This window comes from Drosophila sulfurigaster, chromosome 3 (genome assembly GCF_023558435.1).
Source record: "Drosophila sulfurigaster albostrigata strain 15112-1811.04 chromosome 3, ASM2355843v2, whole genome shotgun sequence".
NCBI lineage: Eukaryota > Metazoa > Arthropoda > Insecta > Diptera > Drosophilidae > Drosophila > Drosophila sulfurigaster.
The window spans coordinates 22,427,924-22,444,405 of NC_084883.1; the positions used below are offsets into that span (position 1 = coordinate 22,427,924).

At 38.5% G+C, this 16,482-nt stretch overlaps 2 protein-coding genes across 4 annotated transcripts in view; both read right to left on the bottom strand.

Moving 5' to 3' along the window:
- Positions 1 to 16,482, bottom strand: part of LOC133840980 (protein prickle) — a 70,127-nt gene that overhangs the window by 20,939 nt on the left and 32,706 nt on the right. The window contains exon 1 of one of the 3 annotated variants that reach the window (XM_062273207.1): positions 7,361 to 8,014. The exons of the other annotated variants lie outside the window; for them this stretch is intronic. The gene's annotated coding sequence lies outside the window, so the exon portion shown is untranslated. Of the gene's footprint in view, positions 1 to 7,360; positions 8,015 to 16,482 lie in introns of those variants that run through there. 3 annotated transcript variants of the gene reach the window in all.
- LOC133840930 (uncharacterized) lies at positions 14,738 to 16,450 on the bottom strand. Its single transcript, XM_062273127.1, has one exon. It carries the CDS (start codon positions 16,382 to 16,384, stop codon positions 14,738 to 14,740), a length of 1,647 nt encoding a protein of 548 aa, XP_062129111.1. The 5' UTR covers positions 16,385 to 16,450.

Here is a 16,482-nt window from a genome sequence, read left to right on the forward strand (position 1 = left end):
AGCAACCACCACATTGAGAGCAATAACGTCAACAACAATAACAACAATGTGCTGAACAAGCAACAGAAGGAAAAAAAAAACCACAGCACGCGATGTGAATGTGGGCAGTTTTTTGAATTCGCAGTTAGAGAACGATGCAACAAGCTTCACTTGCCGCAGCGGGTGTGATTAGCCCGCTGAACGAGAGTTGTTGCTGCTGAGAGCTGTTTGCTGCTGGTGGCTGGTAAACCAGTTCATCCCCCATCCACCAACCAAACAGCCAGTCTGCCAGTCAATGATTTCCCAAAGAAATGCCGCAGTCTAGGAGGCATCTCTCTCACATTCACATGCAGCTTAGAGTCAGAAAAGAGTCTCAACTACGTTCAATTGCATGTGATTAAAACGCGATCACACAATAATCATATAAAAACTGGCAACTTGAAGAAAATTTGTATGCTTCGCTTCACATCGAAGCACTAATACACTTTAAGCTTTTAAATTCATTAGATGATATTTATATTTTCCCGTTAAAAACATATTTTCCACACTTCATTTAAAAAGATGCAGATTATGGCAGACTTTTATGTTGCAACTAATTTAATAAACAACTTATCTCATCCTATAAATTTAAAAGATGTTTAAAACCAAACCATACCATAATAAAACCATACCAATATAAAAAAAAACACTCCCATAGCTTATAACATCATTAATGCAAAGAATGCCATTAAAGCAGCTATTTATTTGATTGAAAATTCGGCGCATATAAAAGCCATATTTATTGTTAATTTCTTTACGTGAAATACGATCTATTATTCTCTCTTCGATTTATTGAATTATTTTTGAAGAAAAGCATAATAATAATTAATAGCTCGGCATTTCTTTTGGTTCCTTTTTGTGTGTGCTCGATTTCAATGACCATCGACATGAAATACCTTTGAGAGAAAATTGCTGTCAGCAGCAAAAATAATAATTAAATAAAATAATATTGAGCATCGTATGTATATATCCGGTAAGAAAGTTGGACATAATGTGTTACCAACATAATGATGAAGCTGTTTTAACCCAGTCTGGCCCAACTAAATCGAGTCGAGTGCTTTGTGATCTTCTCAGCAGACAAACAAAAAACAGCAAACGACTTGAGCATTTTGCCGCACAAAGACTTCCGGCGGTGCCTACGTCGATCTCGATGTCGATGCCGATCAACTTGATGCGATGCTGTGTGTCCAAGTGTGTGTGAGAGAGATTGGGAGGGGTTAGGTGACTGCAGGCACCGTTAGTATTTATTGATACTAGACGGACGGACGAACATGTGTAAGCGACGCGATCGGTGTCGCGATAGGCAGTGCATAATTTATCAATAAAATACGATAGTTTATGTTAAGTGAGTTGACCCAATGGCCGGCAACGGCCAACTAATTGATTGGAATCGATGCTGCTGTTGCTTTAACAGTTGCCGTTGCCAACGAGTCGTATGAGCTATGCAACATTTTGCATTTGCACTAAATATGATACTCAAGTTTTGACAGAGCAAACTGAAAGCAGTGGCTAGTAACTTTTTTCTCCTACTTTAGCTCCAACTTCATTGCTGGCGGCGCTGCCATCAATCCCCAGCTGCAATTGCAGCATGTCTGCTATGTCTGGCTAGTTTTATTGTGCCTTTTATTATTCTGTACTTTTATTATTATTATTACAATTGTTGTTGTGCAGTTGCTGGTGTTGCTGCTGCTGCTGCCGCTGCTGAAATGAAACATTTGTCAAGCTTCAAGTTGTTCAATGCTGCTGGCGGTTTTCTCCTTGCGTGGAAAAATGCGTGGCGAATGCAGACAGGCAATTAATATTATTGTTATTTATGCATATTTCTGTAAGTGCAGCTCACTTAATTTGTGGCAATGCAGGTTATAAAGTCAATTGCTTTGTCTTGGTTTACTTTCAGCCACATTCGTAATGATGCCAAATTAAGGCAGACAGACAAACGATTAGCTTAGAGTAGACCGGAAATCTACGGTGGCTTCATCAGCTTGAGGTCAGTTGAAGATTATTATTGTAAGCCGGAAATCTCAGCTCATTCACTCTCTCTTCGCTCTCTCTCTCTCTAAGCCACTCTCTTATCTAGGACATCTAGCAACCTGAAGCATTTGAAGCCCACGCCTTTTCACGACTTTGAACTAATAACGCCCTTTTGTTGCAGTTTTTTGTCTCGAACGCCCACTCGAAACATGGTCGCCAGCCAACGCAAAGAGCGCAACAGAAGCCGCATCGAGTAACGACAACAATACAATCCTCAGACTTGACTATAAAAAAAACAAGTAAGAAAGCTACAGTCGAGAGTACTCGACTGTGAGATACCCGCTACCCATTTTGAATAAAAGCAATATATTTTGCGGTATATTTCTCAAAATATACCAAATATACTACAAAAATACTAAAAAAATATACCAAATGGTATATGTGGTATATCGATATAGTACCGCATTCAAAATATACCATCGACGGCACAATATACCAGATTGTCAGCCAAAGCAACTCAGACCCTAGTAAGTAGGCGTTTTTGCCCATACAAAAGAATTTCTTTAATAACTTCGACAATTTTTATCTGATCGCAACCAAATGTTCAAGAATCATAACTACTATAGTAATTATTGTATATACCAAAATTCGTAACTCTAGCTTTAAAATTACGCTTGTTATTCGATTTTTTTTGATTTGCGGGGGCGGAAGTGGGCGTGGCAAAAATTTGAAACAAACTTGATCTGCGTGCAAACATAACAAATGCTGTCGAAAAAAAAAAAAATTATAGCTCTATCTCTTATAGTCTCTGAGATCTAGGTGTTCATACGGACGGACGGACAGACGGACAGACACACAGACACACAGACACACAGACACACAGACACACAGACGGACAGACGGACATGGCCAGATCGTCTCGGCTGTTGACGCTGATCAAGAATATATATACTTTATAGGGTCGGAGATGCCTCCTTCTACCTGTTACATACATTTCCTGCCGGCACAAAGTTATAATACCCTTCTACCCTATGGGTAGCGGGTATAAAAATGGTAACCGCAAAGTCGAATTCTTAGTATGTGAAGTGGCAACCTAGAAAGCCGCACTTATGTTTGACTCAAATTGTGTGTTATCAGAAATCTCTCATTTTCGAGTCAGACAATGCCACAAGCTGCACAAGTTTAGTTATCGGCTTAGGCCCAATGTGACTCTAGATTTGTAGAAAGCCGCAGACATGACAACTCATTTAGCCTCGACCTCTCTCTCTTTCGTTCATTCGGCATTGGAATACTCTGTAAAACTGTAAATTTCATAATTGTATACAACGCAGAGAAGTGGAGTTGCAGATGGATCAAAGTCATAACTGCGAGCCCCCAAATGGTATGGAATAGAATAAGAATAAAGTGGCAGCAGCAGCAGCACACAGAACGCTACAAACAACCAGCTGACACATATTCGATATTAACATACGAATGCCATGAGTACAAAGAGAAATATGTATTTAATAACAGGCGCTACAATGCACAATTTTCCAGTTATAACTTAACTGTACTCCCCAAGCTACAGAGTTAGTTAGCTGCTGCTTGCTAGAACAGATCGTCAGAGTGGAAGAGTTGAAGATGAAGACGACAACCGCGCCCGCTAATGGATTAACTTGTTTGTAGACTTTATGTGGCTGCGCTGCTTGAACTATAATTTAAGAGTGTGCCCAACTCTGGTCTCCCAACACACATACACAGAATGTCTGCTGTGGAAATTCTAATAGCACAGTTTAGACTTGGGCATCGGCTTAGTCTTAATCTTAGGCCCAAAAATGCTTTTAGCTCGCCTGGCCAAACTAGTTTCCGTCTGAAGCGGTCTAATGAGCCATTGTCTTGCTGGCGTTTGTTGCTCTTGGCTCATATTTCATTTGGCTGATAATAATCTAACGCCTCTGCTAATGGCCGAGGCCCCCAAGTTGGTCATTAAGTTGTAGCAGCGTGCAAAACGCTTAATGTTCTGGCAAATTGATTGCATTTTAAATGAGTTCGGGGATTTTAATTGAATTAAAGAAAAAGACAAATACGGAAAATCGCATCCAATAAAATTCACACTTTCAGCGAGTGCAGCGTGGGCGTTGTTGCAATTGCAATTGCCGTTGCACACGTTTTAATTTAATTAAATGTTAGGCAAGTCTCTTATCTGTTGGAAGACGAGCGCATCCGTGTAGAATGTCAACTGCAATCAAATTGCAAAACATGCGCCGAGTCGCGTCTGCTCCATTTACACATTTGAGCAGATTGCTTGCGATCTATTTGCGTTTTGCAACAAAAAAAACAAAAATCGGCACAAGCCGCCCAGAGCGATGGATGTGAACCAGTTGTTATCTATTTGGAAGATGATTTGCACGCTAACACAAGCTGACAGCTTGACAGCTACAATTGCACTCGACTCATCAATGGCGATGATCATCGCATCGGTGATGATGATGATGATGATGTTGGCTGGTCAGTCTGGTCAATTGAAGCAACGGCAACTTGTTCGAGTTGACTGCAATATCATTTATCATCGCTCTAGAAATTTGCGCCCATTCTCAGCAGCTCATAGTGGGGCATCATTAGCGGTCATAAGATATAACTTCCTCATTTAAATAGTCGTAATGTTGCCTATTTAATTTACGAGCAGTTTTTTTTTTGTCTTTTTTTGGTCTCTCTTTATGATTTATGACTACACAAAGCAGTTTTCATGAAATTCGCTACCAAAAATAAAATAACAATAGCAACATGTTGAACAACGCCAAAGACAACACAATATTTGGCTAATTGCGTGTGTTGTTGTTGTTTTGCGATGGCCACGCCAAAAGACCAGCTCAATTAGCGTCAGAAAAAAATAAGAAGGCATACATACACATATGATGGCAATAGCAATTTTTATATGTAAATGATTAATGCGTTGTGGCATTTATAGATTGCCAAGAATTTGTTGAGTTCTTTATAGAAATAATGCGATGTCTGAAACAAAAGACTTAGGCAACAAACTTGATGACGATGCTACGAGATTGCCTCTTTTGCTGTTAAACGGTTGTTGACCCACTCCATACACACATTCTACATATGCTCAACATAACATACATCACACATTCACACACACTCGCACACTCTCAGATTCTGTAGGCACACACTCACTTCTTGCACCTCGCGCTTTCAATCGCAGAAGCGGGCGCTTTGTTATGCTAAAACTATGGATAACTGTAAACGATTTCAAAGTTTGCCTCGCGATTGAAATGTGATTGTTTGGCGTCAGATAATAAATCTGTTGAATTAATGCCATAGATTTTTCACGCTTCGCTCTGGCAATTGCGTGAAACGTACAAATTAACACAGCTGCTTAGACAACTGCAATTGGGGTTAAGCAAACCAAGTGAGGGTGCTCAAGCGGAGAAAGTCGATCGGCAGCCGTAATTGGCTGCCTACCCCGACCAGTTGTGGCAACTTAAAGACTTAAAGCCAATGATCGCTGCCATAAACAACAGCTTTGCGGTGCTTTTTTTTTTGGTTTTTTCGCCGGCGGCTGCAGCGGGCATCAGCTGCATAATTATCGCCAAAGCGAAAACATTTGCCGCAAAGAATTTCTAAATTAAGCGCAGACCAAAACGCGAAACAACACAAATTTTTATTAGCAAAAGTTGTTGTTGTTGTTGCTGCTGCTGCTGCTGGTGTTGGAGCTGCGTAATCAATGTGCGGCCGCATAAAATATGGTCGCAAATTGCAGGCCAGCTGCCTTGGCACTTTCCTCTATTGGCGTCGCCTCACTAAATGGACACAATTAACCTGTATCTAGGCGCGATGGTCAGTCCTCTCTCCCTCCTCCACCCCATCACGATGCTGTTGTTATGGGTTCCGCTTGTCAATCAAATAGACACCAAGAGGCTGCTACTGTAGATTTACACTCGGGCTGCCCAGCTACTCGCACTTGTCGTGTTGTCGTGGTGTCTGCTTTTAATTAAAAAGTTAGTTGCCAAGAAGAAAATGGTAGCATCCACAGTTGCCAGTTTTAATTAAGGCGTTTCGGCTTCGCTGACTCCCATCCCGTTCACGCACACACATACGGGGCGGGCGGACATGCCACCTGCCTCACAACTTGTTGCTCAATAGACGGACGCATAGCAGAGCAGAGTCTGCATTGCATTTTGCATAAGCAATAAGCAAGAAGTCTATTTCAAGTCAATTCACACTCTCGCTGAAAATGTCTTGCCATATAGTGTAGTGCCATTGCCATTTAACCCAATAAAACTATTGGCAATTGCCAATGGTCAAAACCGCATTAATTGGCATGTCAGGCAATTAGAAATCACAGATAATTTACTCAGCGCCCACACGCGAATAACTGAGTTGATTTTGCGATTTGAGTCAAGTTTTCCGCTGTTGTAGTTGTGTCGTTGCCGTTGCCGTTGCCGGGTCTGGGGTCTGGGTCCATGTCAATAAGGTGTTCCAAGTCTTTTACATGTTTCACTGCAGCCCACACACAGAGAGCACAGTGTACACACATGTCAATTGGCAATGGCTGCTGGGCTAACAAGGCATTGTTGACACATTGCAGCCATGTTAGCCATGTCATTGCATTCGGCAGCTGCTTAGCTTGTAGCTAGTACATGACTCTGTTCGCCTCGAATTGCCAGTGGGAGTTTGGTTTTTTCGTCGTGTAATTGGATCAAGATTCCCAGAGAAAGCCGCCGCAATAATCAAATTTTGTGTTTTCGTATTTGTTATTCGTTTGCAAACTCCTCTTATACTTATATGGATGGACTGCATGCTTAGCGACTAGTTGTCGTTGTTGTTGTAACAGGTCGTTTAATCGTTTTATGGAGCTCAGCTATAGCTTGTCCAGTTCGCTAGCTTATTTGGTTATGACTTCATTTGCTGACGGTGAAAGTGCGCGAGATGATTACAAATAAAATTTGAGCGCATCAAAATAAATCAAATAAAGTGCGCTGACGTTGCGCATAATGTGCATGGCTTTATGAATGTCATTAACTTGATGCTGCTGCTGTTTGTTTCGTTTTTTTGTATGTGGTAATATTAAACATCAAGTTCGTTGCCTAAGTTATTCGTTTGCCCAGTGCACACTAACACACAGCCCAAAAAAAACACAAAATTTCATAATGATCGTTGGATTCTCAGCTCTTGATAAAGACGAGAAAAAAAATCGTTAAGCCAGCCGAGCCGACGCCTGTGCTTGGCATTCCAAATCAGTTTCGAATTTCATTTGGTTTTAATGTAATTTTTTTTTATGTGAACTTTTTTTTGTTGCTTGTTTGTGTTGTCGATGTTGTTGGTGCTTGTGTATCATACTGTGACTGTTGACAATGTAGACAATGCCCGGACGACGCACCTTTAACACTTTGCCCCTGGACAGCGACTTATCCATGCCGCGGCTAAGCGGCTTGTATTGCTTTATGAATCGAGTTACTTCGAATCGAATTGGCTTCAATAACTGGATCAGCTATTCAATTTGCGAGGCCTTAACCAGAGTCTGGTTTTCGTATATCCTTAGAGCTGATTTTCACAACACTGCACTGAGCCACTATTCGGCGTAAACGATTTTTAATTTTCCGGTCAAATTTCATGAGTTTTGCTTGATTGGAAATTTGGAGGGCTTATTATTATTTCTTTTCTTTTTTCGAGATATAACAATTATGCTGCTTCTGATGAACTTTGGCACTCAAGTACGTAAGCCAACGGTAAACGACAGATCTGGCGCACGACAACATGAAGCGTGATCGACCCCGAGACCCGATCCACTACAAATGATGTTGGAGTAAAAAAGCGCGCTGGCAACAGGTGCAAACCGTTCGCGTTCGTTGTCGCTCTCAAACTGCGGGCACTCTCGAGCAACGGCAACTGTTAAGCTCATTCTCAGAATGGCACTTCTGTTAACTTTTTTGTTGCATACTTTTCAGCTGCACATTATGTTTGGGTTCAAAGAGAAATGTTAAATGTACTTCAAATGTATTGCATACTTTTGGGCTGAATTCATTAAATGTGCAATTAAAAATAATACTCTTGGAAATTAACTCAATTAAATTGAACAAATCGATTTTCTATTATTAATTATGCATTGTCTCCGTTTCGCTTTACTACAAAATTATGTTTTTCGCTCTCTATTATAATCTTTTAATTAATTCATGTACTTGACAATTTTACGCTTGACTTTTAACAAGTAAATTTCCTACAATTAAAAAAAATAATGTCACCGCAAATAAACGTCTAATTGTAAAGCGTATATTAGAATTATTGAAGCATAACATTATTGAGTATAAAATTGAATGTAGCATAGGAATATTTAAAATTGTCAAGTTCTTTCACAATGCGGTTTCAATTTATATCGATTGGGATTCTTTCCGTTTTTATATTGAAAATGTATACTAGTGTAAGTGACTTTTGAAGAATTTAAAAAAATATATACGTGAATTTTGACTTATTTCAGAAAGCTGTGCAACTCAAATTCACTAATGTGGTGTGTGTGTCCTTTAATAAATTGTTGTGGGAAATACATTCGTGCAATATAAAAGCAGTAAATCGTTACAGAAATACATTTAACTTGAACTCAACAATGCACTTGCCAATTTACACGGAGCGAGTTAAAGCTCAATTTTTCAAAAGAGCCAATGGATATAAACCTTGGCTTTATAACTTTCAAATCGATGGTTGCAAATTCCTTAGCAGACCATATAATCCAATTTTTCTAAGTATCTACAAGCAATTTAAAAATTTTTCTAATTTTATGGATATGAGATGTCCTCTGCTGGTGAGATTACTATAAAAAAATATAGTATTACAATTTAAATTAAGCTGTATTTCTATTTCTCATATAGGGGCCAGCCATAATACACGGTTTTTATCTCAGATCTGAATTTCTTCGAGTCCCGTTGCCAACGGGTGACTATTTATTATTTATGGAATGGCATTTCAACAAAAAGCTTTCAGCTCATACAAATATATCTTATCAATTTATCGACGATTTCAACCCTATGGATGCCGAGAAGAGCCTTCCTCGGATCTAGTCGAGATGCACTATTATTAAAAAAAAATTTAATATACAAAAGTTGCTTGAATTTTTTGTTTGGGTTTTAGATGGCTCACCGCCGTCAACTGGACTAGGCTCAGTCAGTTTAGGTGTTGAAACTATTGTTGTAAACACATTTAGCTTTCAATAACTTTCAATTTATACATGTATAGTATGTACATATATACATATGTTATCCACACATTAGTAATTTATATAATTTATTAAAAGAAGCAATATATACGTAAAATGTTGACATAACTGATTATGAACGACCGAAATATCCACCTATTTGAAGACCAATCAAATATGAGAAAATATAATCAACTATTTGGATCATTAGTTATTAGTTGAGTCTTCAGCTAAGTTAATTTAGGATTCTGTCTGATAAACTCATACTATCTTTATATTTATGTTATTAAAATTTGTTCTCTGATCACAATAAATTTAACTTCAATTACATTAATAAACGCACATAAATTAAGGTCAAAAACTATTAAAAACTATTAACATATTTAAATATGTTCAATAGTTTAACAAAACAGTTAAATTCTTTATAAGCTCTATTCAATTATGTCATCAATTGGAGTGTAATTATGCAACTTATATTACAATTATTGAAGCATGACAAGCTCAGAGTATAAAAATGGATCATGTATCATAGGAATATTTAAAATTGTCAAGTTCTTTCATAATGCGGTTTAAATTTATAGCGATTGGGTTTCTTTGCGCAGTTCTTATATTGAAAATATATACTAGTGTGAGTGACTTTTCAAGACTTTTAAAAAATATATACGCAAAGTGAATTTGTAATTATTGCAGAAAGCTGTGCAGCTCAAATTTACTAATGCGGTGTGTGCGACTTTTAATAAAACGTTATGGGAAATACATACGTGCAATATAAAAGCAGTAAATCGATACAAAAATACATTTAACTTGAACTCAACAATGCACTTTCCAATTAACGAGGAGCGAGTTAATGTTCAATTTTTCAAAAGAGCCAATGGATATAAACCTTGGCTTTATAACTTTCAAATCGATGGTTGCAAATTCCTCAGCAGACCGTATAATCCAATATTTCTTATTATCTACAAGCAATTTAAAAACTTTTCCAATTTTATGAATATGAGGTGTCCTCTCCTGGTGAGATTATTATATATTATAATCCAGTATTATAATTTAAATTTAACTTTATTTCTATTTATCATATAGGGACCAGCCATAATAAGCGGTTTTTATCTCAGATCTGAATTACTTCAATTGCCGGTGCCAACGGGTGACTATTTATTATATATAGCATGGCATTTTAACAAAAAACTTTCAGCGCATACAAATATATCTTTTCAATTTATTGAGGACTTTAACACTTTGGATGACGAGAAGAGCCTTCATCGGTTATAGTCGAGATGTATAACTATTATTAAATAATTTTAAAATATAAATGTTGTTTGAATTTTTAACTTTGGGTTTTAGATGGCTTACCGCCTTCAACTGGACTAGCCTCACTCAGTTTGTCAGGTGTTGAAACTATTGTGGTAAACACATTTACGTTGCATACTTTTTAGCTGCATGTTTATTTGAGAACATAACTTAGTAATTTATACAATTTATTTAAAGAAGCAATATATATGTCATTCACAAACATATTGCAAAATGATGACATAATTAATTATGAACGACCGAAATATCCACCTATTTGAAGACCAATCAAATATGAGAAAATAGAATTAACTATTTGGATCATTAGTTATTAGTAGTGTGTTTTTAGTTAAATTAATTTCGGATGCTGTCTGATAAACTTATACTATCTCTATATTGATGTTATTAAAATTTGTTCTCTGATCACAACAAATTTAACTTCAGTTACATTAATAAACGCACATAAATTAAGGTCAACAACTATTATTTCATATTAAAATATGTTCAATAATTTAACAAAACAGTTAAATTGTTCATAAACGCTATTCAATTATTTCATCAATTGGAGTGTAAACTATTACTTTTATAATTGTATAAAGCAAAAAGAATATTAATCAAAGTTACATCGATGTTAAACGAAATTAAAATCATTTTAAACCATTTTTTAGAATGCAAAACGACCAGCCAGAGAATAGAAATATATTTAATAAGAAAAATATCCCCTCTCGTTTTAAAAAATAATATTTAAATTTAAAAATAAAATAAGCTAACAACTTCTAATAATTTCTGGTAAATTTTATGTTTTAGATATGTTAAATGCCAAGGCCACTATTTTCTTTGAATGCAACTCAGTTGCGTTACACGATTACCCAGAAAATGCCATGGGATCATTAAGCCACAAACGAGATATTAACACTTGATGATTGTTGAGGTCTGTGGGTTAATTAGTAGTCAAACGCACTGAGATCGTGAGCGGATGTATTTGTGCTTTTTTCCAAGCATTTTGTGAGTGGCCTTATGATTTATGGAGCATCTGTTAAAGCGGTGCAGCGTGTGAAGCTAGCACCTAAGGGGCCGCCCATCATGGCGGTGTCTACTTTTATGGCTTACCAAGAGTACTGAAGTATTTTAATGGGAATGCAATTCTTAGCTTACCTGCAAGTGAAAAGAAAATGAAAATAGTATATATTAAGTGAAAAAATATCAGTATGAATATGTATAGAGTATTTCCGATGGGGTTGTCTTAACGTTATCAAAAAATCAATTTGGCTAATTGCAAGCATAATGGCCTCGTTTGTCGACACATTTCAACAGACACCCATCGAGGGAGGGACGGAAATGTGCAGACAACTTTTTGACACGCAAAGTTGCTTTGGTGGGAGCGTTTATTAGCCAAATAAAATAACCCCCAAAGTGTCATCAAATCAATGCAAACTAGCAGAAATCGAAGCGGGAATCGCAACCCAAAATAATAGATACAACACAGAAGCCCAAATGGGAGGCGAAACTTTTTTGTGCAACATTTGCTACAGCCATTAAAGTGCTTTGGTCGAAAATGGGAATGGAATTGGAAGTATGCTTCCCGGATAGCCTCTAAACGAGAATGGGCAATTCTGTTGCTCATAAAACGTCGTAATAATGGGAAAAGTTTGGGCCCCAGCACGCTTCTAGGACACAGGTGTGTCCTTAGGCATGAAATAGTTTTTGCTCCCCTTTGCTTTGTTCGCTAATAGATTTTTTTTGTGTCCGTCTCACGAAATCAATAGGCCATCCCCAAGGAGTGTGCCGAATCGCATAAATAAGTTCGATTAAAGGTGATTTATGAGTAATTATCTTTTTAAATATAGAATTAAGAATCATTTTAAGAAAAGATTAATAGCATAAATCAATAAATACAAATTGTTAAAGATTAGAAATTAATAACCATTGCACTTTAAAAAATATAAATATAGAAATTACTCTTTATTACTCTAAAATTTTTCTTTGGCCACCTAAAAGTATGCTACATTTTATGTGCAGTGTATACTTTCTTAACCCTTAAGCACACGGTACAATTTCACTTCGCTTCGCAGACATTTTTTGTGTACATGCCAAAAGAACAACAATTCGGGACAATAAAGTCTACTCAAGTCAAATATACTCGGTGCTCTCGATGATCGATACGATGTTCTCGGCAATATCACACATTAATGTATACGTCTGCATATAGAGCGAATCTCTGTAGTATTTCTTTGCCCGCAGTTGCGTAAGCAGACACTTGTGGATATTCTCATATGTCAAGTGCAGCAGACATGGCTTTTCGACTTCCTCCGTTAAGAAGTTGGCATATTCTGATTTTAAACAGCTGCTCTCTATGGACAACATAAGTTCCTCCCATTCCTCAATACCATTGGCAATGCAGCCTCGCACATAAATTAAACGTGTGCGATTTCGGGCATTGCTATGATCAAAATTGTCAACGTGTTTATCACCACAAGATTTCATTAATTCCTGAATGTCGATTAGCTTTTGAAAGTACTCTGCACGAACCTCAGCCACAGGCAGACGCAGAATAGTCTGCCTAATAGTTTCCAAACGCAGATCCCATGCTGGAGCACGAGGTACTTTAATGCTGTTATACAACGTTCGCAGATCTTCGAGATCTTCATAGCGGTCGCAATGGTGACCCACATTCTGAGCATTGAATATCTCTCGATCATCTAGAGCTCGCTCATAGGGACACAGTAACTCCGGCGACTGGATGCTTGGAGCCAGTTTACCCTGTCGAATGGGCAATCTACTTAGCGACTGGTAATTGCACTTATCGACTACAGTCCGATGAAGACGCTCTATTTTGTTCTCATACATTGCAGATGGCACGCACTTGCCTTGCAAATTTATGAAAAATGTTGGACGTCGTATGCAAAAGATATTTGGAAAGAGTTTCAATTCCCAACGCTGTTTGCCTAGCGATACGACACGGGGACAAAAGATGGCCTTCGCTATGTAAACTTCGCCAGGAAAAAGCATAGTTAGACTGTGATCGAATAGAAAACATCGTTCGCATTCGTTCCAAGCATATCCTGGCTTCAAACCATCATAGTTTCTTGTCCAATCACAGACCATCACTTTTTTGCCAACATTCTCCAGGCGCAGCACTTCCTTCACTTGAATTTGATACGGTTCGCATTCAAAATCGAAATACAAATCACCAACCGGAGGATAAAGTTTGGAATTCGTGCTATATATCGTGCCATTGATCTTCAGGCCCACTTTAATTTCTTCTGGAATAGGAGACAACTCAGGAGTAGCAATATTCTCTTGTCTCGAGTCTGAACTTGAAGAACTTGTTGTTACGCTACTAAGTGTTCTCAGATCTTCAGAATCAATCAGATGAAGAGGTTCTGTTTCATCGATACTAACACCATGAATGCCAACAACCTCAAGTTTATTGATATCCGGACAGTGGGGTAATACTCTCTTTATGTCCTCTTCCTTTCTTATCAATTCCTCTTCGAGTACTTTTGAGTTAAGCCACTTGTTCTTCTCGTTGGGAGCCTGTTGCCTGAATGCTCGAGCTGGCCAAAACAATTCTTTTTTAATCGATTTGGGTATTCCACTGACTTCCACATTAACTTCGCCAGTTTGTTCAGGTGTGGGCAACGTTTCCATCACTTTGGGAGCATACATACAAGTGTGTTCATTAAATACCTCCGGCAAAGTGGACGGTTCTTTCTGACTTAAAGCTGCGGGATTCATGCGAGCTGCATAATCCATCAAACGTTGAATTGTGCCTTTATCACGCTGCTCAATAGATACAGGCAGATTGAATAACATTTCGTTGGGCTTTTTGCCCGTCTTGTGCCATATTTTCTTCTGAATCTTGAGACGATCTCTAAGCACATTCTGCCAACACTTTAAGCGATCGTCCATATCCTCAGAGCCTTCAAACGCGTCAGTGATCGATACTCGAGAACTGGAGACATTTGCCACGCCTGTATTGGTGTTAAACATACCATCAACAATGCCCTCTACTAACACTTTGCCATCTCGCAATGTAACTTCTTTCAAGCTGCCAGTTTCATGGTACATTTCCATGGTGCTAGTCGACTTCATGGAGAAAGTGTTTTCCTTGGATACATTGCCCGACTTCTCGACGGTTTGCAAAAATGATATCATACGCGTGCTGTAGGGCATTTTCAAGTTTTTCTATATTTTTTCGCTTATGTGTTATATTTTTTATTTACTTTTAACAAGTATTGGTGTGTTGTCAAAGTAATTCTGTGTATGTGTGTATTTTTTTATTTATACATGCTCAGTGCTTTCAATAACAGATACAATATCCTCGACAACATTGCACAGCTGTTCGTAGGTGTAAATATATATTGAGTCTCGAAGTCGCTTTGAATATATCAGACCCTGTAACTGGCCGGTCTTCAGCATCTGGGCGCCTAGTGCCCAGATCTTTTCCTCCCACAGCTCAATGTTGTTGGCAATAACGCCACGCACATAAATAAATCGTGTACGTCGACGCTCTGCTAATTTTGTTGGTTCATCGCTTAAGCTAAGAGGCAATGATCTGCCACGCAAATTGTCTAAGAGAGTCTTTAGCTCAGCGAAGAGCGCAATACGCTGTGATTGCTGCTCATTGCAACACACCAAATGAATCAGCATGCTAACGCTAAAGTCCCACGGAATGTCATATGTTTTGGGCTTGACTTGTTCAAAGAAGTCTTTGATAACACACAAGTCAGTAACACGATCACAGTGGAAGCCAACATTGCGTCGATTGAACGCCTCCCTCTCCTCGATCTCCCGAGTAAAGGGACATAATCCAGTGTCCTCATCTGGTGGAAGAGATCGAGTGAGCCTGTGCATTTCAGAGAAGCGCCTACACTTTCGAATAGGAACCTTCATCATGCTATCTATCCGTTCCATATACTCCAATGGTGGCTTGCATCTGCCATGCATATCCAAAGTAAGAGCGTAGGGATGAGCTTGGAATATTTTGGGCTTGGCTGTGAGCATCCAGCGTTGCTTAACTATGCCCACTTTAATCGGTCGAAACAACACATTAACCTTGCGAATTTCTCCCGATCGTAGCTGAAATGGTTCCGTATCAAATACAAACTCATCTCCCGTACCAGTCATAAGTGTGTCATTGTAGGCAAAGAACTGCGAGGATTTCCAGTAGAAATTAATAGGTCGCTGACCATTATTCTCAATAATTATTATAGTGCGCAAAAAGTTTTCAAAGGGAGTGCAGACAAACATCTTTTCAAGTATCGGCGAATAACCTGGATCGTTTAGACTAAAATGTATGCCATTGATAATGGCTGATAACGTTGCTGTCATTGTGCCCCTATTTTGCGTAGAGTACGGAGTTGAATGTAAGCGCATTGTATTTGACGTTACACTGGATATAGTGTGCAAAGAATCACTTCCAAGTAGCATTTTGCTCCAGCAATTTCTTCCGATTACCTCCAGCTTTTTAATAACTGGAGAAGACTTTGGATAATGATCAGAGCTTACTTCTGAACTCCTAGTTCCCTCTTCACCCAGTAACTCTTGGGTGGTTCGTCTAGGTACTCCCACAATTTCTAAGCACTCCGCACAGTCAGGAGACAGAGTTCGTCTTATAGTTTGATGTTTTCGATAATCCATATTGAAGAGAATCTTTTGGGGTTGTTTGCCTATGTCCTGTGTCAGTCTTTTTTGCAGTATGCGACGTTGGCGCAACATATTTTTCCAGTACTGCAATCGTCTGTCTACAAAGCACTTTGAGGAGTGAGAAAGGGGTTGCGAGTCAACTTCCGAACCGGATTCCTCATAGTGACCACGACGCAACTGCAAGATATCGTCCACAATGTCGTTGACCAAGTCATCGCTTTTTCTTGACTCATTACCCGATTTTAGGTTGGCAGTACTTAAATTGCCATTTTGGCAATTCATAATTCGCCCCAAAATTATTTATATTTATGTGTGGTCAGTCAGTCGTCGAATATTGAACTGACAGAAAATAAAAAGCAAGCCATAATAAAAGCAATACA